The sequence below is a fragment of the Sarcophilus harrisii genome, chromosome 6 (assembly GCF_902635505.1).
Source record: "Sarcophilus harrisii chromosome 6, mSarHar1.11, whole genome shotgun sequence".
Taxonomy (NCBI): Eukaryota; Metazoa; Chordata; class Mammalia; order Dasyuromorphia; family Dasyuridae; genus Sarcophilus; species Sarcophilus harrisii.
The window spans coordinates 253,710,913-253,735,563 of NC_045431.1; the positions used below are offsets into that span (position 1 = coordinate 253,710,913).

At 32.5% G+C, this 24,651-nt stretch overlaps 3 protein-coding genes across 4 annotated transcripts; 1 reads left to right on the forward strand and 2 right to left on the reverse strand.

Moving 5' to 3' along the window:
* Nucleotides 1-1,044: 1,044 nt before the first annotated feature.
* On the reverse strand, nucleotides 1,045-5,965 carry LOC100920666 (olfactory receptor 4C12-like). Of its 2 annotated transcripts, XM_023506391.1 has the most exons (2): nucleotides 5,952-5,965; nucleotides 1,045-1,960 (listed from the first exon to the last, which is right to left on the reverse strand). In XM_023506391.1, exons 1-2 carry the CDS (start codon nucleotides 5,963-5,965, stop codon nucleotides 1,045-1,047), a joined length of 930 nt encoding a protein of 309 aa, XP_023362159.1. The 2 variants fall into 2 exon arrangements, with proteins under 2 accessions (XP_023362159.1, XP_003773815.1); XM_003773767.1 differs by lacking the exon at nucleotides 5,952-5,965 and having other exon boundaries at nucleotides 1,045-1,974.
* A 9,083-nt stretch (nucleotides 5,966-15,048) lies between these two features.
* On the forward strand, nucleotides 15,049-15,975 carry LOC100923285 (olfactory receptor 4C46-like). The gene has a single exon (XM_003773774.1). It carries the CDS (start codon nucleotides 15,049-15,051, stop codon nucleotides 15,973-15,975), a length of 927 nt encoding a protein of 308 aa, XP_003773822.1.
* A 5,005-nt stretch (nucleotides 15,976-20,980) lies between these two features.
* LOC100923021 (olfactory receptor 4C12-like) lies at nucleotides 20,981-21,907 on the reverse strand. The gene has a single exon (XM_012552636.1). The coding sequence runs from the start codon at nucleotides 21,905-21,907 to the stop codon at nucleotides 20,981-20,983; it is 927 nt and encodes a 308-aa protein (XP_012408090.1).
* Nucleotides 21,908-24,651: the final 2,744 nt, after the last annotated feature.

Below are 24,651 nucleotides of genomic sequence, written 5' to 3' on the forward strand. Positions count from 1 at the left end.
TAACCTGTACTGAAGTGCTTGCCTTCATGATAAAGTTTTAAAAGGGTAGACATGAAACATATTTAGAATTCAATTTTTTTAATACTAAAAATTTATTTTACATACAATTCAAAAATGTTTTGAAATATGTCTAAATCTTTTACTATGGTGGCTTTTTTGAGATTTTTTTTTGTATTGATGTTTTTTTTTTTTCTTTGACTGATGTCAACACAACTCAGTACCAGGTTGAAAATCCAAAATTTGGTGAATTGTCTCTCCTGCTTCAATCCTGAAGAATGGGGTTTGGTTTTTAACTATCTGGTGCAAAAAGTGTCATTTCAATTTTTTTTTTTTTTAATAAGGCTTGTATAAAGAAAGATGGCAAGCTACCAGTGGAGATGATTGAATAGGATGCTAAAATTCTTTTGACAAATTTGAAAATTATCCACCAATTGTTCATGTTTATATTTATATACCATTGGTTTAAAGCAATCATAATTTCAATATCATAAACCATTATCAAGACATATAATCCTCTTGAATAAAGACATATAATGACATAGTAGACATATCAATACACATCCTGTTGGGATAAAATAGAAACCCTAAGGCACCTTATAGTCTCTGCTGGGGGAGCAAACACCTAATGTTACTTGTAAAAAGTATTAACCTGGTGAGAGAATTCAAAGAAATCACTATGAGAAAAAACAGAGGGAAGACAACATACTTGTAGGTCCATTATGTGTCTTTACATATGAAGGTCTTAGACCTTGAAAATAAGTATTTGCTTTCTTTTTGCATTTTGCTCCCTGAGAATTTCTGGATAAAATAACTTCTATTTTTCTTCTTATATTGTAATTACTATCTTCAATGTATAGGAAAATGTTTGTGTTAATTATGTGCCAAACTGAGGTGCTTTCAATCAGACGAAAAATTTACAAATATAGGTAGTGTCCTCTAGATTTCATTTTCTTTGGCCAAGGATTTCATCACTCCAGGCTACTTAAGGATTGCTCTAAGGTCAGGCTTATAACTATGATTTATTTTTCTCCCATACCATACTATTTATTTCTTATGTAAATTCACTTTTTGATTCCAGAGTTTCCTCATAGCATTTTTTATCTCTGTGTTCCTCAAGGTATATATTAAAGGATTTAACAATGGAGATATCATAGTGTAGAATACAGCTATTGCCTTGTCTATAGGCAGAGTGACCACAGGTCTCAGGTACACAAATATACAAGGCAAAAAAGATAAGACAACTACAGTAATGTGAGAGATACAAGTGGAAAGGGCTTTACGTCTTCCTTCCAGACTGTGATTCTTCAGGGAATGGAGAATAACAACATAGGATAGCATCAACAAAAGGAAGTTTAACAGACAGATGAAACCACTATTGGCTGCCACAAATAGACCAAGAATATGGGTGTCCATGCAGACAAGATTGAGCAAAGGATACAAATCACACATGAAATGATCTATAATATTAGGTCCACAGAAAGGGAGCCAGATTGTGAAAAGAATCTGGATAGTTGCATGGAGAAAACCCCCTATCCAAGCTACAATCACAAATATGAAACATAATTTCCTGTTCATAATGGTCATATAGTGGAGAGGCTTACAGATGGCTACATATCTATCATAGGCCATTATCATGAGCAGGATGATTTCAGTACCTCCAAAGATATGTTCTGCATAGACCTGGGTCATGCATCCATTAAAGGAGATAACTTTCTTCTCATGGAGGGAATCCATTATGAGTTTAGGAGCTGAAGAAGATGAATAAATTGTGTCTATGAAAGATAAGTGTGCCAAGAAGAAATACATTGGGGAACCTAAAGCATGACTGGTGGTAATGGTGATCACAATGAGCAGGTTGGCTGCCAGAGTTACCATGTATAAGACTAGAAATACTATGAAAATTATTTTTTGCATCTTTGGATTCTGTGTAAGTCCTAATAAGATGAATTCAGTCACATTCCTTCCATTATCCATCTATGTAGTTTAAGCAGTGAATAAGAAAATGAGAGTTGTCTTATCTGCAATGAAAAGCCAAGAATTATAGGGTGTCACATGGACCAATGTCTAAATCTTGAACAAATTAATAATTAAATTATCTTAATAATCAACTATTCTATTGGTAAAGATCTCCAGTGCTGAAAGTTTCCTTATCTCTAGGTTACTGATTCCCATCTTTAATGACTCCAATTATTCTTTTCCCTACCCAACAGAGCCATTAGAGAGAATGTTAAGGATATTTTTAGGGAGAAGGCAAATGTGTTTAAAAAAAAAAATTTCCTCATGTTAATTTCATACTAAAATCTTTCAAAGGCCAGCCATTGTTTTGACAAATATTATTTCTTCCTGGCATACTAGGAATAGTGAAATAATATAGCAGCTATACCTATGCCCTGATTCTTTTTTTTTATTCTTTCTTAATTTTTTTTATTATTATAGCTTTTTATTTATAAGATATATGCACAGGTAATTTTTCAGCATTAACAGTTGCAAATCCTTTTGTTCCAACTTTTTCCCTCGTTTATCCCACCCCTTCCTCCAGATGGCAGGTTGACCAATACATGTTAAATATGTTAAAATATAAGTTAAATACAATATATGTATACATGTCCAAACAGTTATTTTGCTGTATAAAAAGAGTCGGTCTTTGAAATAGTGTACAATTATCCTGTGAAGGAAATCAAAAATGTAGTATGCCCTGATTCTTATTGTAGTCTATCAGAGAGAGGGATCTTGTTGAGGGAAAATCAGATGATAGTGCAACAATTCTATGCAGCAGATTTTCTCTGACAAGCAGATTCTGAGACAAACAGAGGTGACATATTGTTTCGTAGAACATAGGAATAACTTTAAAGAAAATGTAAAATCCACTGTGAAATTTAGAAGAAAAAAGTAATCAACGTTATGTGACTGATACATATAGATTAACTTAATCTCATTTAAAAAATCATCTCTAAAATAGGTACTATAGAATTTCAATGGTATATAATTTGAAATTTTTTAGAGTAAAATGTTTATACACAAAGACACATATTCACATATGTATATATGTATGTTTAGAATGTATATATAAAATGCCCATAGAAATTTATCTTGCTAGCACAAATGAATAAAGTAAGACTCAGAGAACATTGTGTCATATTTAAAATAAATTGAAATCAGGCTTTATATCTTTTACCTGTATTGTAATCTTTCTAAAATGACACACCATTTTTCCAGATCTCAAACTTAGACATATTGATTATAGGTGCAAAGTATAGTACAGAATGCTAGTTGTGGACGGTTTATGAGAATTGGAATTAGAAGGATCTCCAAGGATCTTTTCAAGTGCAACACTCTTCAAAATTCAAATCCATCTATAAATTTTCCTTGAAGTAAGACAATAACCCTATGGGGAATCCATTGTCTAGATAAGGATCTTATTATACAGTGAGGCGATTTATGCAATTTCTATAGGTTTTCTATATATTGAATTAAAATTGCCCCTCTCCTGCTGCCAATAATACCCACAAACTGATTTTAACTATATTTTTCATGGATAGTAAAATGAAGAGTAATACATTTATTTTCTATAAGAATGCTGACATAATTCAAGAAAATCATCAAACATTTCCCTCCCTCAAGATTAATTCTTCTTTAGGGTAAATATATTGAGTCTTTAAAGTCAAATTATCAGCTGAATGGTTGTAGTTTACTAATGATGTTGTTACCCCAAAATTTAATGGTCTTTTCTTAGCTTCTATATTCCTTGACCCTACTACTTTTGTCATGGTTTTGATGCCATCTCCACTTGGATACTTATGATTTTGTTTCCATGTCTCTGATCTTTCCCGATTCCTCTTCATTTCTCTTCCCCAATTTGTTTCTAATTATTCTTCTTTGCCAGTTCATTATGCATTACTTTTCTCTAAACATGGATAAATTTCAAAACCTTTCAACTGTTTCTTTTAAATCTCTATATTCCATCTCTTCATTATTTCTTCTACTCTTATGATTGCAAGTATCTCAGCAAAGATAACTCAGGTATTTAGATATCTCTATTAATAGGGAGAGAGTTTCAGAATCAGGATCTTTATTTCTCCTTTAAAAGAGTAAAAGTATTGATGTTAATAATCAGTTACAGAATGTAGTCATAAGACTATAGATAAAATAGATCTCAAAAATTATATAGTGCTCACCAAATCCATCAACTTATTTTTAAAGGTAAAAACGATGAGGTCCAAAATTTTGAACAACTTACCAGAGGTCAAATATAAATGTTGGTATATTCAACATCCAAAATCAGGTTATCTCACTACAAAATAATTATACTTACCACTGTACATAATTCTTCCTGGGAATCCTTTTCAGTACATCAAAATAGAGAATAGAACTTATTCAAAATACCAGAGACCAAAATTTCACAGTGAAGTGGTTACCCGGATAATGAGAACTTTTCCACTTAGCCTTGCCCAAGGGGGATAAAACACTTAAGAGTTACTTCCAACTCCAGACTACCAAGTCTACAAGACTGTCATTTGGAAAAAGACCTTACCATTCATATCAAAAAGTAATGCCAAGAAAGAGGAGATATTTGTTTTAATTTTAGTTTTCACTAACAAGTCCTTTAAATATGATAAAATATTTTGTATTAATGAGCTCATTTAAGCTTATAATTACATTTTTAGATAGATAGTGAGCATTATTATCTCCATTTTATAAATGAGAAGACTTAGGTGAAAAAAAATTAAGTGACAGTAACTCACAGTTAATAAATGTCAGGTGTCAGATTTCAATCCAGTTCCTTTCTGGCTTCAATTTAATCATTTTATAATTCATACCAAATAGCCTTTTTAATTCAAGTGTGAATTTAGGAGTTCTTAAACTGTCCATAATGGTGAAAAACTTACATTTGTTGAAAATCTGCAATGATTCCTTCTAATACATTTAAGAGTATAGAGAAGATTTTTCACTCCAGTCTTTAAAATCTATTATATCCTGTGTTCATTTTCTTGGATTTTTACATCTTCACAATGGTATCATCATATTATGAACAAGTGCTAATATGAAACTTGCCACATAATTTGGAGAGAATAAAAGAATAGTTTCATCATGGGTTTTCTTTCAGTAGATTTTTAAAGCATAGTCAAGAAAGTGAGAAAGCAAAATCTCACCTTCAGAATAAACCCTCTGTTTAGCTTAAAATCAGAAAAAAAAAAAGTTGGAACACTGTATTGGAATAACAAGTAATTGTACCTCAAGAAACTGTCCTGTCCTTTTTTCTCAGCACATTCTATTTGGTGACCTCATTATCTCCTATGGGTTCAATTAGGATGACTCCCAGAGCTATATATCCAGTCCTAATACCCCTCCTGAGCTTCATTCCCAAACTACTGACTTCCCTTTAGACATTTAGAACTAGATGCACTTATAGACACTTTAAACTCAATGTGTTCAAAATAGAATGAATTATTCACTTCTATAATTTACTAGTCTTCCAAACTTTCTAATCCTGACTAAGCATAATATCATCAATTAAGTCACCCCCACACACAACTTCAGAGTTGTTCTTGAATCTACATTCTACATCCTTCAATATCCAAATCACTTCTATTCCATATCACTCCCTCTTTGTGATCATGTTTTAATTTTCAGGTAATAACATAGACTAAAATTTCATAACTTTTTTTCTGGACTATGTAAATACCCTAACAATTTCTCCTTTAGACTCATAATTCTTGTCAATTCAAAGTTTTAAACACAGGTAACAATGTGCTATACCTAAAGCAAAATATTGATTTTGTCACTCATCTATTCAGTGAACATCAGGATTTTTTTTTTTACCACTAGGATTTAAGGCAAACTTTTGTGATTTAAATCCCTTCACAGAGTGGATATGAGACATTTTAAAATCATAGTGTCAAAATCAAATAAAAATAAATCCTTATATAACACATATTAATTTAGAAAACTACATGTTTAATCTCATCTACATTGTATTTTTATTATTTATTTTGTTAAATATGTCCTCATTATATTTTTATGTAGTTCTGGGGGCAATCTGTGAACCTTGAGTTTGATGGCTTTATTAAATAATAATATTTTCCTGTAACGACTGCACTAGCACCCAGAACACCCCAGAACACCCCAGAATCAGCCGGAGTCAGGATAAGCAACAGCCCTCAATCTTTATTCTTGGTCCCCAGATGCAGGATTGAACAGGATGGAAGCAGAATCTCCATGACCATCTTCTCCCTTGTCTACTGCCTAGAGTGTGTCCCTGGCTAGTCTTACTCTACCCTCTAGTCCTGCCTATAATCCTCTATACACCAATCATTGAGCCAGTATGGATAGTGGAAAGGACCATTTTCCAAGCATATGACCATAGAGTATTGTCCAATCAGTACTTAGCCTCAAGTGCTCAGCAGTCCAAACCTCAGTACATCAACCCAATAGTTTCAGCCCTCTAATTTTTCCAATACCCTTTCCCAGTCAATTTATTTTTTTTTTCTTGTCTTCAACTGGGATGTTTCCTCAAAAACTGAATGTTATTCTCAAGCTACATTTCATCCTGAATGATGAAGAATATATTGGGATGTGAGTGGAGAAAGTGCAATGGAAAAATAAAAGGAATTATTCCTGATTAAATAAAATTATCTCTATAGATATTAAAAGGAAGTGTCCAACACCATTCTAATTTCCCAAGTAACTAATCAGAAGTCTCATTTGTAGAGCACCAGAATCTGAATCCAAAGAACATTGAACTCTTGATTGGGGGCTATATCATGGATTCATGAGAATAGAAAAGTGTATACTAGACGCAGAGTGGAATTGAAGCTAAGTAGAACTACTGGGAAAAAATGGAATTACCGAGTTTATGAGGATTTTATAAAATAAGTCATTGGAAGGAATTTAAAGCTCTAGGTAGAAAGGAGAAGCAACTGAGGATAAATTGAGAAGGTTTACAGATAAAAATCTGAGTTTTTCTTTATCATGATTAGATTGCAGATGGTCATCTTAGGGTACAATGTTGCTCCCTGAATCTGAAGTCTAACAGAATTCCTGATAAAATAAAGCTCTAAACGCGAGTTCTAAGGCTTTCCAAGTTATTTATCTTAATAATGTTATTATTATATATATTATTCTCCTGTTTTTGCCTACTTCACTGAATAATAAAAGTCTTCAGTTTTTTGAAATTTCATTCATTTATTTTCAAAATATATGCAAAGATAGTTTTCAACATTCACTCTTGCAAAACCTTGCATTCCAAATTTTTGTCCCTCCCTTCTTTCCATCATTTTCCCTTGACAGCAAGTAACCCAATATATGTTAAAAATGTGTGCATTTCTTCTCTACATATTTACACATTTAACATGCTGAACAACAATAATCAGATTAAAAAGGAAAAAAATGAGAAAGAAAAAAGCAATCAAACAACAACAAAGAAATGAAAATACTATTTTGTGATCCATATTCAATACCCACAGTCCTTCTTCTAGTTTCAGATGAAACTAGATGAAACTCTCTCCATCTCATCTTTAATAAATGGTTATTAAACACTTATTATGTTCAATACATTATAATGAAGCCAGGTTTATAAAAAGAGGCAAAAAACAGCCCCTGTTCTCAAGGAGTTTACAATCTATTGGAGGACACATATGTAAATAAACATATACAAAGCAAAGGATACATAGAAAATAATTGAAAGAGAAAAATCACTGGAATTGAGAGGGATTAGGGAAGACTTTCTATACAACACAGAATTTTATATGAGATTCAAAGGAAGCCAAGAAGACCATTAGTGGGGACAGAGGAGGGAGTGTGTTTGCAAAATAGAGGACAGTCAGAGAAAATGTCCATAGCCAAGAGCTGGAGTGTCTTGTGTCAGAAATGAGACCAATAGTCACTATATGGAAGAATACATGTTGGGAAGTAATATATGAGAAGACTTGACAAATAAGGGTAGGTTATGAACAATTTTGAATGACAACTAGAACACTACAAATTTACTTAAGAAGGTAAGATGATGGCACTGGAAGTGAGTGTGAGTATAATGTTGATAGGCAAATGATTGGATCTATGTTTTAGGGTAATCATTTTAGAATGTGAATAAGGAATACATTGGCATGGAGAGAAACATTAAACAAGGAGACCTTCCAATAGATACTTCACTAATTAGGGAGTGAGTTGATGAGGGCTTGCATTACACTGGAGAACAGTGACAGGAAAGAAGGGGGAGTATTTGAGAGATATTGCAAAGAGAAGATCTATAAACCTTCATAACAAATCAAATATTGAAGGTGAGAGATAGGAATCCAGGAGGACTGGTATGTTTCAATTCTGAGGAACTAAGAAGATGTTGTTCTTTATAGTAATAGAAAAGATAGGAGGGGAAGGGCTTAGGGAAAAAGAAAACATTTTCAGTTTTAGTTAGTTAAATTCATAGGATTTTGTTAAGGTCATCAATAGAAGAAGTATAAAAGGGGAAAAAGAAGAGAGCCTCAGACAAAGTTAAGTGATACTTATGATAAAAGGAGATAATCTGGAATAGTTCAAAGTGAATAGCATTTTTTTTCTATAATATATTAGATAAGGTTCTCAACTGAAAGAATTAGGGAAGGAAAAGTCATGTATGATTAGAGGATGGATGAAAACTTTGGAAGCTCCATCTTTGAGAGGAATTTAGACATTGATATGGGAGGTATTATATCATTGTATAAACCAGTGAAGACAGTTTAAACCATGCAGCATAAATTTATATGGAAATCATACTTCTCATCCCTTTTATAGCACAATCCCATTAGTATTTTGGAGTCAAATTTAATTTGACTTGCATAATTTAATGACCTGTATGACTTTGCTTGAAATTACTTTCCTGAATCACTAGACCAATTGACAGTTCTAATAATAATAGATAATGTGTTGGATTTCCAGTATTTACCATTTATCTTTTTTTCCAACTTTGCCAAGATGATGAGTATAAGGTGGAACCTGAGAGTTATTTTAATTTTAATTTCTTCCAATATTACAGATTTTGAACAATTCTCCTATTACTATTTCTAGTTCAGATTTGAATTTCATTTTAAAGTTGTTTATTTTCTTTGAAAATTTATCATTTGGGCAATGTCTACACTTTTAAAAAAAATTGACTTTCACAATAGATAATCATTCTAAAGATGCTGGTGAAAATAATCACAGAAACAATTTGAATGTCTGACTTGGGAATGTTCAAGCTGACTCAGCTGAATTGGAAGATCCATATCATTGCAATGGGGCTCTGAAATAGTATGAAATAAACCAAAAGAATAAACAACAGCAAAATATGGATATTCCTGTTTCCTGTTCCATTCAAAGTCTCATGAAAAAAATCATAACCTCTTTCATTTACATCTATAAGAAAAAAAGCATCCATACTGATTGGATACTGTCATTATCCCTTCTACCTGATAGTGTATTTGAGCACAGCTTTTACTAAATTGATTAATGCTAGTTGAATCAGTAAAGTTAGTGGGTAGTCAACTAGGGATCTATAATTGTTGATTCCCATTCAGTCAATATGAAAGACGCATCATAATTGCTAATACTCCCTGATTCTGTCCCTCATGTAGTCCATCAAATATTTTGTGAGGCAGGAACTAAAATTCAGAAGGCTTCTTTCTAATTGGCATATTTAATCAACTCACTTCTAATGCACATAATTGAAGTCTCTAATAAAGAGAGAAGTATGAACACAACATGCATGCATTGTTTCACAAACACATTCTCAAAGTAATAGATCTTCTAAGGCAAAATATTTCTGACACTGTTGATAATTAATTCTTCTGAGAATACAGCTCTGGGTATGAAAATAGGTCCCTGAACTTTTATAGGATTCTATTTAGATATATTTTTCAGTGTCTAGATAAGGGTAGATAAGATATAAACATAGATAGTCATTTCAGTTCATTTCTTCTTGTCATCAGGGCACATGTAAAATCCTTAGTATCTGTTTTGTTTTGTTTTTATTGTTAGAGAAAATATTACTGAATAAAGCTGTTTTCATAACTCTAAGGTGAAGGAGATCCTGAATACAAAAATCCTGAGAATATTGCCATTAATCACTGACTAACTCAGAGGTTGAATAACTTTGCCACCATCTCTATCTAATGGAAAGATCATCATGAAAGTGAGAATTCTTTGGAATACATGAAAAAGCATCTCTATACATACATCATACTAGGGTAAGTTTCACCACCCACCCCCACAAACTCTAGTGGACCTGATTTTTTTATTCATACATTTCATAGTGTTTCCTTAGAAGGATTTCATCCATTATATTCAAAGAAATTTAATGTACAGCAGTGAGGTCCTGAATGGTGTTTTAGACCAAGAGAAACTAAAAAACTGATCCTTGAAACAAGCAGGCAGAAGGTTCTGATAGTTATCAGTTTAGCACTTTGGTCCCACCCTTTGGGGATGTAATCCAATCAAAAATCCAAGTAATTTCAAACTCCTGAGACCCAGCCTCTGTGGAAATCTTAAGCAGTCTTACCTTGCCGTGTTCTGTCAAGAATAGCAGTAATGAACCTGAAGTTAAATTGTACTTTTAAAATATACTTATGGGCCATCCTGTGGCTATTGCCTTTCTTTGTGTCAGTCCGCCATGACAGGCACTCACCCCCCCTGGTGTTTTTCCTTTTCCTCTTCCCCCATGTCAGAAATATCTGCTCCAACTTCATTATGTTTCCCAACCCCACTATGCTTTTCCTCCTTACAGCTAACTAAATCTTTTAGTGTGCTATGTCCCTTTTAGGATTTTCATGTGAAGGTTATAACCAGCTAAAAGTATAACCCAACTTTGTGGGGTGTTCCCTTTCTACTAGGTAATTGTGAATCCACTAAGGAACTTGCCTTTTATATGCTCTCCCACTCTATTTCATATTTACCCTCCACAGTGTCTATTTCTCTAAATAATCCTACTTTTTGCGAAAAAGAATGTCCATTACAAATTCTTCACTTGACTGAACCCCAGCTTTTAGTGCCTGCAATCATTTGGTGCCAAATCTGACATTCCTCACATCATACAGAACAACATTTAATTCTTAAAACAAGCTTAGACGTGAATAAGGTAAATATGGAATTTTAAAAAAATGTAGTTTCAGAATATTTCATTTTTGATCCAGTTTCTGACTTTTTACCTTTCTGAGTTTCAGTTTCTTCCTCTGTAAAATGAAAATAATAAAATTTACAAGGATCAACACTTGGGTATGTATAAGGGAAAAAAGTTCTTAGTAAACCAGTTGTTCTAAGTTAGCATACAAATAATACATTTATCCAGAAAAGGAACTAAGAAACCAAGAGACTATAAATAAAACAGAGGCAGATACAGAAATTTCAAGACCTATCCTCTAACTCGCACACAAGACCATAATGATCTAAGGAGTAATTTTAAATTAGAATCATCCAAAATTTGAAATATTTGTTAAATATGTCACAGTAAGTCAACAAAATATAGCCCATTAGATAAAACACTGGAAGGTAAGGTAACCATGTGAATTGAAGCTACAGTTTCCATCTCAGAATCTAGAGGAAACTGTTAAGATATAATTTTCAATTTAAATATTGAAAAAACTACCTGCCCTTGACATTATGTTTTCTTTTTTATCTGCAGTCATAGACTACAGTGTTAGGGCATAACTTTAAGATTCTCCTGAAAATAAACAGAGATACTTTAAAAAAATAAAAGAAACAGAGAAGCAAAGACAGGATTTGGAATAAAAAATAGAAACATAATAAACATAAATTAAGACCTGGGAGATGTTACAGTTTTCTCATCTGAGTAGTGATTGACATATATTTTTGATCTTCAAACTGTGTTTCTTTTTCACATTTTTGACTTTGATGAAACCAAGAGGAAAACTAATGAACAAAAAATTCTAATGATTGATTTTTCAATGGTTGGCAAGAATCCTTAAGAGTCTGAGAGTGTGGACAATGAGAAGAGGTGAATCATTATAACTTATAAGATTTCCCAATAATTATTTGTAGGATTTATTGTAGTATGAATTTATAAGCTATTCAAATCATGTAAGTGAAATATGCTAAAATATACTAAGTCGATGAAAGGGGATAAAGTGTAGAGATATTCTGTACATAAAACTGACATGAATTGACACTACCTACATGCAGGAAATGTGGGAATGGGAAGATTCTGGAGTCATCCTGAGATCATAGACTTCAGAGACTAGAAACAAGTTGATCTCAAAGCTATGGAATTTCAAGAAAGGGCAGGGTTGGGCTATAAAATAATCATTTCCTTTTAAAATTTAGAGTTCAGTATGCCTGCATACATGCAGGATGAAGTGTCAAACAATTTCAGGATGAAGGCACTGGAAAAAATGATTGATTTGAATTTATATATTTTAGAGCTATCTATGTATACATGGTATTTGAATCTATTAAAGGAGATGATATCAACAAAGTAAGACTCTAAAGAAAAGAGAAGATTTAAGTTAAAGAACTGAGGGATACCAGCAAAGGAGACAAAGGAAGAACAGCTAAAAAAAAAAAAAAAAACTAAGAATTAGGAAATAACACAAACATGGAAGCTCCAAGGAGAGATTATCTAAGAGGAAACTAATAATTTCCACTGAAAAAAGTTAAATTATGGACATAATAGATATGATGAATTGGGAAGACAGAGAAAATGGAGTGACTGGATTTTTTAGAGAGTTTATACAGCATGTTCAGAGTAGTGAGACTGAAAAAGAGAGTTTGGAGGACTTCAGATAAACTAAGGGGAAATGTAAATCTCAAAAACATTGAGGTAGCCTAGTTAGATAAGGATAAAGTTTAAATTATGACTCATATTTTGGATCTTTGAAGTTTAATAATCCTATAGATTAGGAGAGTTTCCCAGCACAAAGGTCTGTTTATGCTTAAGAAATATGTGTTGATTTTTGACTGTTTTGAGAAGGATAATAAATTGGTATAGAAGCATATTCAAGAAAAAATAAATATGTTTGAAGATGGAGAGAAAAGGTATTAACCAGGAAATAAATGTAGCAGAAAGTGTATTACATCAAGAAGGACCTTGGTAGGGATAAATATAAAATTACAACTACACTAGATGATATAGACATTGCTGAAATTTATATGATACACACACACATACATCCCCTCCCCCCCCACACACAGAAACACACACATATATATTGATAAAGGAAAAGCAAATGTGATATAAGGAGAGCCAGATGGTAGATAATAGTAGAGGAAGAGGGTTCTGGTTGTATCAGTGAAAAAGTTCTACATCATGTCTCTTTATTCATTAGCCTGAAAGACAAGAAAATCTCAATAATCATTTCAGATAATACTAGATATTAAGAAAAAAATTGCCACTGGTCTGTATCCCAAAGAAATCATAAAGGAGAGAAAAGGAAATCCACGTGCAAAAATGATTTTTGTGGCTCTTTTTTGTGGTAGCAAGGAATTTGAAAATGAGTAGATGTCCAAAATTTGGGGAATGACAGAATAAACTATGATATATGAATAGAATATTATTGTTCTATAGAAATGATGAACGAGATGATTTTAGACAAACTTGGAAATATTTATATGAACTAATGTGGAGCAAAACAAAAAGAAACAGGAATACATTGTACATAATAACAGCAAGAATGTGCAATGATCAACTATAAAAAACTTGGTTCTTTCTGAGGTTCAGTGATCCAAAGCAATTCTAATAGACTTTGGATGGAAAATTATATTTGCATTCAGAAAAAAACTATGGAGACTCAAATGTAAATCAACATATATATTCACTTCTTTTTTCTTTTTTTTATTTCCCATTTTTTTCTCTTTTGTTCTGATTTTTCTCCCCCAACATAATTAACAAAGCAATTTATATTAAAAATAATTAATTAAAAATAAAATTTCTTTTCAGAAACTTGTCATAGTGGTCTTATCTATCCATTCTAGGTTGTGCCATTTGCAAATTGATTTTAAAAGTCCAATATATCTTTATCTAAGTCAATGATAAAAATGTTAAACAGCTTAAGACCAAGCAGATAACTTAAGGATTCTTCATGGATACCCCATTCTAAGCATATATTGACTTATTTGTGTTCATAATTTGTGCCCCAACATTCAACACATTCCTCAACTATCTAAATATAGTATCATCTAACTCACATCACTCTATCCTGCCTTTTTAAATAGCAAGACAGATTTGATGGAAAGCTTTGAATTATGATTAGATGATTACATTGAATTTAACATTGTTAAAATAGATTTTTAATGGCTCAGTGAGGAAATGTATATAATCATATCTTAAGATCATAGATTTACAACTAAAAGAGAGCATAGAGTTTAACCCTATGCACCTATATATTTGGATAAAGAAATTAAGACAAAGAGAGCTACATGGCCAGAATTATACAACTAGGTAATTGAGTAAATAGAATGATGAGCTTGAAATTCAAAATATATGAATTCAAATTAAAACTTAGAAACTTATTAAATATGTTACTCTGGTAAAATAACTGAAACTGTCCTATCCTCAATTGACTTATCTCTAAAAATAGCTGAATAGCATCTATCCCAAGAGGTTGCTGTGGGAATGAAATGAGGAATTATATATAAATCAATTTTCAAAATAATTAAAAGTGAAAAACTAGCATATATTTAATAAGTACTATATAAATGCTAGGTTGTAGAACTATTATTAGTAATATATATCTGAGAATAATTTGAACCCAGGTTCTCTTAAATTCAGATCTTTTCCTTATCTCTAAGCCAAGTTAATTATAAGGCTATAGGGACTCATTGTATCAACTGCCTACTTCAAGTTTACTTAGTGACAGGGATATTTGAGATATAAATGTAGTCTTCTTAGATTCCAAAATCAACCTCTCCACATGACTTTCCTAGAGCAGAATAAAAAAGCAAAACAAAACAAAACTAAACTAAAACAAACAAATAAGCAAACAAACAAATAAAAAAAAAAAAAAAAAAACAGAAGGCTCCCTTACTGACTAATTTTCCTTTTTTACAGATAAAAAATTCTTTCCTGAATTCAAGAGCCTTATGGAATAAATGGATAATGGAAACAATGTGACTGAATTTATCCTATTGGGACTTACAGAGAATCCAAAGATGCAGAAAATCATTTTTGTTGTATTTTTTATCATCTATGGTATTACAATGGTAGGTAACACACTCATTGTCATAACCATCAACATCAGCCCAACCCTGAATTCCCCCATGTACTTTTTTCTTGCCTATCTGTCCTTTATTGATGCTTGTTATTCTTCTGTTAACACACCTAAACTCATTATAGACTCACTCTATGAAAAGAAAACCATTTACTTCAATGGTTGCATGACCCAAGTCTTTGGAGAACACTTCTTTGGAGGGGCAGAGGGCATTCTCCTTACAGTGATGGCCTATGACCGCTATGTAGCAATTTGCAAGCCCCTGCACTATGTGAGCATCATGAATTGGCGTGTGCGTTATCTCTTGGTGGGTGTGGTATGGATAGGAGGCTTAATCCATGCAACCATACAGATGTTGTTCCTGATCCAATTACCCTTTTGTGGTCCCAATGTCATCGATCACTTTATGTGTGATTTAAATCCTTTGCTGAACCTTGCTTGTGCTGATACTCACACCCTTGGCCTTTTTGTTGCAGCCAACAGTGGTTTTATCTGTTTTTTAAACTTCCTCCTCTTAATGGTTTCCTATGCTGTCATCCTGAGTTCTCTCAAGACTCACAGTGTGGAGGGGAGACGCAAAGCCCTCTCCACCTGCGGTTCCCACATCACTGTGGTTGTCTTATTCTTTGTCCCGTGCATTTTTATCTATATGAGGCCTGCGACAACCTTTTCCATGGATAAAGCTGTTGCAATTTTCTACACAATTATCACCCCCATGTTAAACCCTTTAATCTACACACTGAGAAATAACCAAATGAAAAATGCCATCAGGAAATTATGCAGTCAAAAGGAGACTCTGGTTACCTAGTAAAGGACTCCTAATAAAATTACCAGATTCAAAAGTTATGTGTGAGGGGGAGGAAGAGAAACTATATTTTAAATACCATTTTGTTGAAAGGTGAAAGGAAAATTCCAGGATATATTAAAAATGAAATTGCTAACTGATGCTCATTATGTCTACATTGGGAGTTTTTCTATAATATTTCTTGAAATGTATATAAAGGGCTCCATCTTAGGTGAGGTATAATTATATTTATAAAGCTGATTTAATGGAGATAATGGATAATAAAGAAGATAAGAGCGACTTATAGTACCCATGAACAACCTTCATGCTATCTATCCCTTATTGTTGTTATTATTATTATTATTTGCTGAGGCAATTGAGGTTAAGTGACTTGCCCAGGGTCTCACAGCTAGGAAGTGTTAAGTGTCTGAGATCAAATTTGAACTCAGGTCCTCCTAACTTCAGGACTGGTGCTCTATCCACTGCACCACATAGCTGCCCTGAATTCTCTTAATTTTTGAATATATATATATATATATATATTTATATGTATCTATACAAAAAAGGTAAGCATCAATTTTTTTCATGAATGAAGTACTAGTGTATGAATGCCATTCTTGATTACAATAGTTTTTTGTGTGCCCACTCTGTGCCAGGCATTTTGCATAGTACTTAGTAAATACTTATTAATAGACCAAATGCTTTTTTGATATAAAAACTAACATTAAATTATTCTTATCCTTATAAAACTTGCATTATATTATGGGGTAGAAAAAAACAACATAACATTCAGAAGTACAGACAAAGGATAGAAATCAAACACGAACTAATTTTAAAAGCAGCTCTATAAATTGGGGATATATGGGAAATCAGGGCTCATCTCATATAAAAAAATGGAACTTTGTCTAAGTCTTAAAGGATGTTAGGGTTCTATTAGGTGGAGGGGAAAAAGATTGTCCATCAGGCATTGGGTTTAGACTTTGTAAAAAAACAAAGATGGGATGCTATAGGTGAAGAGTAGTTAGAAGGCCCATTTTAAAATGTAGAAAGTGGGAAGGAAGGTAATGTGGAAAATCAAAGGGCACTAATACAAGTTATATTCCTAAAGACCTCCTCCTACAATGAAAATATTTATTTTTGAGTCTGGTTCAATTAAGTTTCAAATCCACATATCTATATTATCATCTAAACTATCTTTTTTCTTATCCATCCTGTTCACAGTAATAGAACAAAAGTCTTTGTCAAATATACTAAATATATTAAAATATACTAAAAAAGTCTTAGTAAAACACATATTCATCATCTTGATTTATAAAGTAATATTATATATTTATGTACATATCTTTCTAAATCAATATATCTGTATTAATCTAAATCTTTTAAATTTATATAAGATTAAGATTTGTCTGGTATGACTTTTTTAGAATAAAGACTTACTTTTTGTGACTGCTTTTTATTATTTTAATCATCCAACTTTTCAAACTGTGGTAAACCCCTGGTGATTCCGGAGACATTTTCAGAGAGTTTTTAAGTTGAAAATTATTTTTGAATAAAACTAAAATATGTTTACTTTTTAGTAGTAAATTTCAGTAGCTATAATGCACATAAACCAAATAGCATCTATCAAGTATCTTTCTACTTTTCATTCATTCATATTCCACTCACTTCCTAAAAGGCCCTGTGAATTATGCCAGTTTCTCAAAGCTCAAGGACATGGTTAAACAGTTTAATTTAATTAGTAAAAAGTAAGATAAGATAAAGTAGAATTAAAAACATATCAAAGGACACAACACCTCTGTTCCAATTCACCTTTTTATTTCTAATCTTATAATTATCTGGAACTGAATCAACAAAGAAATTTGATGTCTTACATTACTATTCTTGTCCTATTAAGGAAGGGGATGAAAACAGGAGCTTCGCTAACAAGAAGTATCTCATATAGGAGTTGTGGAGTACTGATGAAATTTTCATTGATGATTTTGAGTGTATCTTTAAAATGGCCTAGACAGCTCTCTGATATCATGGACCATTGCATCTGTTTGGCTTGCTACCGGGTTCTAAGCAAAGGCATTATATGTTCAGAGAATGACCTGACTGCTACAAACATAACCCAACCAAAGCAAGAAAAGATGATCATGGTTTTGTAGGAGTTGTGATTCTTAGCTCTTCCTCTTCTTCCTCTTCAAAGCTTCAAGTAATTAGTTCATCTTGTGTTATAGCCTCATATATAATATCTTTATCCTGTTCTGGCACTAAAAACAACTCATATATTTGTTAGTACTAACAATATGTAACAGTATTAACAGTATTTGTGGACTAGAATCCTCACAGTTCATAAATGGTATTTCCCCAATTATTACATATCTCTACAGGGTCAAGACCCTAAAGAAGGAAAACAAATTCAGGAAAGTATTGATGGACTATGAAAACATAGATATTTAAAAGATGAGAAAATATGTTCTTAACTTCAGGTCTGCAACCTCATTTCTTGACTATTTTGATAAATATTATCATAATCTTATGTATTTTAGTTTTGTCTTTAAAATATTATTCTGAAGATAAAGGGTCATGGGTTTCATCAGTTTGCTCTGATAGTCCATCACACACACACACACACACACACACACACACACACTGATTAAGAACTTCTGGCTTCTATTGTAGTAAAATTAAAGTACAAGCTTAGAAGACTGAGAAAATGTTAGCAGAATAGGAATTTTCAGTGAATAAAATGATTGAGAAATATAAATAGGATATTGGAGTTTATGCGTACATTGCAAGACATCAGAGTAGACCAATGAATTGGGAAGAAAGTGTTTCTTAGAGCATAAATTAATATGTTAATGAAACTATCAAGTATGAAATCAGTAATATATTTGTAGAGAAGAAGCCTGTAAACCAAAATGTAAACTCCTTGAGAAAGTAGATATCTGAAATCCATTATACATGTGACTCCTGAAAGGATGAAATGGAGTGAAATTTAAAGAATTAGAGTAAGGGAGACTGAAAGCAAAGTGTACTAAAAATTAGGGAGTGCTACCTCTCTACCATGGTAACAGGGATTATATATATATATATATATATATATATATATATATATATATATATATATAATGATTCCCTGCAAAATGTGGTTCAGGATTTAGTGTATTTTTTTTAATAGCTAGTTGTTTTTGTTTGTGTGTTGGTGGTAGTGAAGAAATCATAAATGAAAGGGATTTGATTTTCTAAAACTGTTTTATTTATTAATCCATTTATTATCATTCCATTTATGTATCAATTCATTCATTTATTTTATTAATTCCTTAATTCATTTGTTTATTTGCTTATTTTACTTATTGAAGACTAAGTCTCCTTATCTCACAGAAGTTGGAATAACCATTCATGGACTCAGTCATATAAGTTGGGTATAGGATCTTTGACCTACTCCATTTTTATCCTGGTCCTAGGTTTATACAATCTGGTGGTCCTCTTATCCCCAGATTTCCATATTGAATATAGGCTTATCAAGGACACATGTGGCTTAACTTGGAAACAAATGCAGTACAGATATTTTGAGCTAACAGGAATATCAACTTATAGATTCACCTCTTTTCTATGCATTCAGACATGATTTTTGAAAGCAAGCTAATCATTTATAATATAGCTACTTCCATTCAACTTCTTCCTTTTATTGGTAGCCATGATGAGAATAACTCCAGTTCCAAGAGTGGAGAATCTTTTCGTTTTTCCAGTGTGACTAATGATTTGTTGCAATCCTCAGGAAGGTAATTAGAGATAGTTGCATGTAGTGCATGTAGTGGATAAGGCAGTGGACCTAGAGTTAAGAATCTCTGAATTGAGATTCACCTCAGATTACCTTTGTGAACTTTGGATGCCAATAAAAATCTTAGTATTCACTAGTTAAAAGGACAAAACAAACAAAAAATAAAAACAAAAACCAAGAAGTTAGACTTTGAGGCAACTTGAGCCTCCTGAAAAGGATTTTGCTTGATAATGGACTAATGGACAAAAAAACATCTTGGATAGACTATAAAAAAATAGTCAGTGTAGGGATTGAGGGAGTTGTGAGATAAAATTTTGCCCAAATCAAATTCTACTTTTTTCCTGGCTAATAAATTTTTTAAAAATTGGAGTTTCAGAACAATTATAGATCATCTATTTTAAATTACTTTGCAAGTAAATGTGGTTACCAAAGGTGATTATTAGGAGAAATTCTCTTAAATTTATCACTTTTGATACCACAGACTCTTTGGATTTCTTATTTTGTAGGGACCTCTGTAATGTTCTGGTTTGCTTTCTGGAGCGCCTTTGGACCAGCCTTGGTCTCAGCAGAGTAATCACCATAAGAATAGCTAGAAATAAAATCCACAAGTCTTTATTATCTTCTTCACAGTCTGTCTCCTTCACCAGGGGCTCAGCTAGCTTTCTGGAAGCCTTCAGACAGGCCTTGGTCTCAGTGGAGAAATGAAAGAGGACAGGCCAGCCACCAGGAGGCTGATGAAAATGGAATGCCTCTCTGAGTCCAACAGCTTGAGCTCTAGTATCCAGTCTTGTGTCTTCTTGGAGTCTCTTCAAGTCCTCTTCTAGGTCTGACTTTGACCTCTTAAATACTCTATTACATTTAAATCCATTCATCATACTGAGTATAAGTCAGTCATTATATCACTAGAGAACCATTATTTATTGTAAGATTAAATCAATCATACTGAACTAGAGAACTATTAATCACCATGCTAAACTAGATAACCATTGTCTCCTCAACTCCACTGAGTTAACACCTTGTTGTAAGAATCCTTATTTCAAGTACATTTCTCCAGAGTTCTGGTCCATTACAGGCCGCAAAGAACAATTATAAACAATAATTGATTGGTTAAAAAAAAGCCATCTATGTTTGCTACAATATTAAATGTGATGTTCTTTAAATTTCATATTCCCGGCATAATGACCAGTAGACCAGTTCCATTTAAGATTGGGTTCTAAGTCCTTGTAAATGAATATTGATAGGAAAGTTTTCCTAGAGTTCTCTTTACTTATCTAAATTTACTTTCTGACTCCACAGCTTCCTCATAGCATTTTTTACCTCTGTGTTCCTTAATGTGTAAATTAAAGGGTTTAACAGGGGAGCCACCATACTATAAAAGATAGCCACAGCTTTATCTATGGGAAGGGTCTTCACTGGTCTCAGATATACAAATATGCAAGGCAAAAACAATAAGATAACTACAGTGATATGGGAGACACAGGTGGAGAGGGCTTTACGTCTGCCCTCCACACTATGATTCTTCAGAGAATTCAGAATAACCACATAGGAGATCATCAACAAGAGAAAATTTAACAGACAGTTAAAGCCACTATTAGCTGCCACAAATAGACCAAGAGTGTATGTGTCCATGCAAACAAGTTTGAGCAAAGGGTACAAGTCACACATGAAGTGATCTATGATGTTGGGTCCACAAAAAGGCAACCATATTGTGAAAAGAATCTGGATAGTTGCATGGAGAAACCCCCCTGTCCAAGCTACCCCCACAAGGAGACCACACAGCTTCTTGCTCATGATTGTAGTATAGTGGAGTGGTTTACAGATGGCAACATACCTATCATAGGCCATCACTGTGAGCAAGATGATCTCAGCAGCCCCAAAGGCATGTTCTGCATAGACCTGGGTCATGCACCAATTGAAGGAGATTGTTTTCTTCTCTTTCAGGGAGTCTACAATAAGTTTAGGTGCTGAAGAAGATGAAAACATTGTATCTATAAAAGATAAATGTGCCAGGAAGAAATACATAGGGGAGTTTAGAGTCTGACTGTTGCTGATAGTCACCATAATGAGAACATTGCCTGTAAGTGTTACCATGTATAAAATCAAAAACAAGGCAAATATTACTTTCTGCAGCTTCAGATTCTGTGTAAGTCCTAATAAGATGAATTCTGTCACATTCCTTCCTTTGTCCATCTTTGTAAAAAGAAAAAAATTCAAGAGATGTGCTTTATCTACAAAGAAAATAAGTAAATTATACAATACTCAAAATAATTCACTAGATAAGTGTAAATAAATCATCTAGAACAAAGACTCAATTTTTTTTAAACTATCTCAAGTGATTATGACTTCACACCTTCCCAAGGCCTATTCCAATATTTAATTAATTGTAAACCCAGTTCCTTGTTTCATGAGAATCATTCCTGGCAAAAAAATTATCTTTCATGGTGAAGGTGAAGGACATTTTAGGATAGAAAGATCTTGTCCAGGTTCTATTTGGGTGAGTAGCATTAAATCCATCTGTTAGCAAATTTTTGTCAAAAGCTACCAGTCATTCTTATTTTATTTTTATTTTAGTATGATCAACAAATTAAGATTTTAATATCTCTTTACTTATTATTACTAATAAGCTGACATTTTAAATTTGTTGACAGACACCTAAAATCTTATAGATGGAAGATTCTAGAGAAGGCACAAAGAACAATGCTCACTGGACTCATTTCTGTTCTTGTTCTTGACTCATAATATTGTCCTTCTTTATTTTGCCATATATTCTTAGAAGAAGTGTGAAGGAAAAATTGGGTCATTTTTATTGTTCCTATGATACCTTTGAAGAAACTACTCTTTATCAATGAACTAATTTTTCTTCATGTAATTCAGATTTAAGAAAATGAAACAAAAGCCTGGGGATGAGGAGTCCTGTTTTCACAATGGCTAATGTTTTTATTTACTAGATCTACTTTCCTCCTCTGTCATTTAAAATTAATTATTATTTAACTACCTGGATTACTGGTGTTTTGTAAGGAAAGTGCTGCATAAAATTTTAACATTTCTAAAATTATACCTCCATGTGATATAATTACCTATTTTAATTTCTTCATTTCTAAATTGAGGGTTTAACAAGTAATAAATTAAAGAGTAACATTTAAAATTCAGTTCTTCAAATCCCAATTTCAATCATCAAGGACAAACAATGGTCCCCAATAAGCTTCAGTCATCAAGGGAAAAAACGATCCCCAATAAGCCTCCTTCTTTCTCAGTTGCTCATAGTTACAATATTGCACACATGGAAATGAAATTTGGAATCCTTTAGTCAGCCAAAATTTGAATGTCTTCTCCATTTGATATCATTCAGTCCCTTCAAGGGTTCTCATTGAGAGCCAAATGAATCCCCACATTAATTTTAATTGCATGATCTAGGCCAAATTAAGTTACTCTTCTTAAAACATTTTAAGACATCCTTTTCAACATTTGGTATTTTATAGGCTATAGGACTACCTTCCAAGACTGGTTTGTCATTTAAAAAATTGTAGGTCTCGATTTTCAATTATGATATCCTCTATTTAAGATTTATCCTTCTGGTCTTCCATTTAGTTTTAGTACTTTTGTACAACCCCTTCTCCTATATGTTCTTTATTTCTTCACTTCTATTTATCTTTCTCTTTTCCACTTAACTCTTTTTTGTCCTGTTCTAAGCTTCCCTTTTTAAAATGTATGGTGTTATCAATTTGGCTTCAAATTAACTTTCTGGACATTCACAGTTTCCCTTCATGAACTCCATGGTATTCTCTAATTGAACTATTAGCAATTTCCTGGACATCCTCTTGTAAATTCATACAGACTCATAGTTTAAACAATCTTCTAGTCCATCCTCATTTGTTTTCAAGAAACTTTTCTTTAAATTTAAACTCAGGTACTAACTCTGTTTTTAGTGACACCTTCACAACAGCATTTGTTAATTTTCTTTCTCCTCATGGCATGATATGTACATATGTATGTAGTATATTGATCCAATAAACTATGTTTATTTGGGAGTAAAAATGGTTTCATTGTAAACTTTTCATCTGAGAGTTTAACATATCAGCTTGCACAAATTAGGTACTTAAAACATTTAGTTATTAGAAAAGAACGGAATTTTCACAAGACATAGTCTTCAGATTTCTATTCTCAATATTTTCTTTGAAAAAATCTCCATCTTTCATTATACTTTCTCAACTGTGAAAGTGCCAGATTATTTCCTAAGTACAGTAAGTAGCATATGAGGTAAAACATCACCTCTTGCTCTCAGTCCATTATGCTCTGATTCATGTTAAAAGCAGGAAAAGGCTTGCTCTGGAGGGAAGACTCATTGTTTTGATTGATATGTTAATTACAGAATGTTTCCCCAGACAAAACACCTTAACTGCGAATCATCTGAATTTATTATTTATATTTCTACTTTAAGACTGTAGTTCTAAAGTACAATACCTCATGCTAACCTTACCTATGAAAATCCAAATGTGCATATATTTCATAAGACACTATAGGCAAGCATACACATATGTACAACCATATACATAGATTCACAACTTGAAGAACTATGGTGATAATAAATAATATAGTTTTTTTTTTAAGTTTGCAGTGCATTTTCTAAATAATATGTCACTTTATCCATACAATAAACCTGTGAGATAAAGAATATTCTTTATATACATTATAGAAGTGAAGATTCTGAGGTAGAAGACTTTAAGTGATTTAAAGAATGACATACAACTAAAAAGTATTTGAAGGTAGATTTGAACTCAGCTCCCTCTGCCTCTAGGCTCCATGCTTTATAGCCTATGTCAGCAAGGTATCTCAAAGCATTAGGTCCATTTGCTCTATTCATTCCAAATTTTTTTTTATTTTAACTACTGTTTTATCCTTTTTTCTTCTCCTCTTTAGGCTTAGATTAAAAAAAA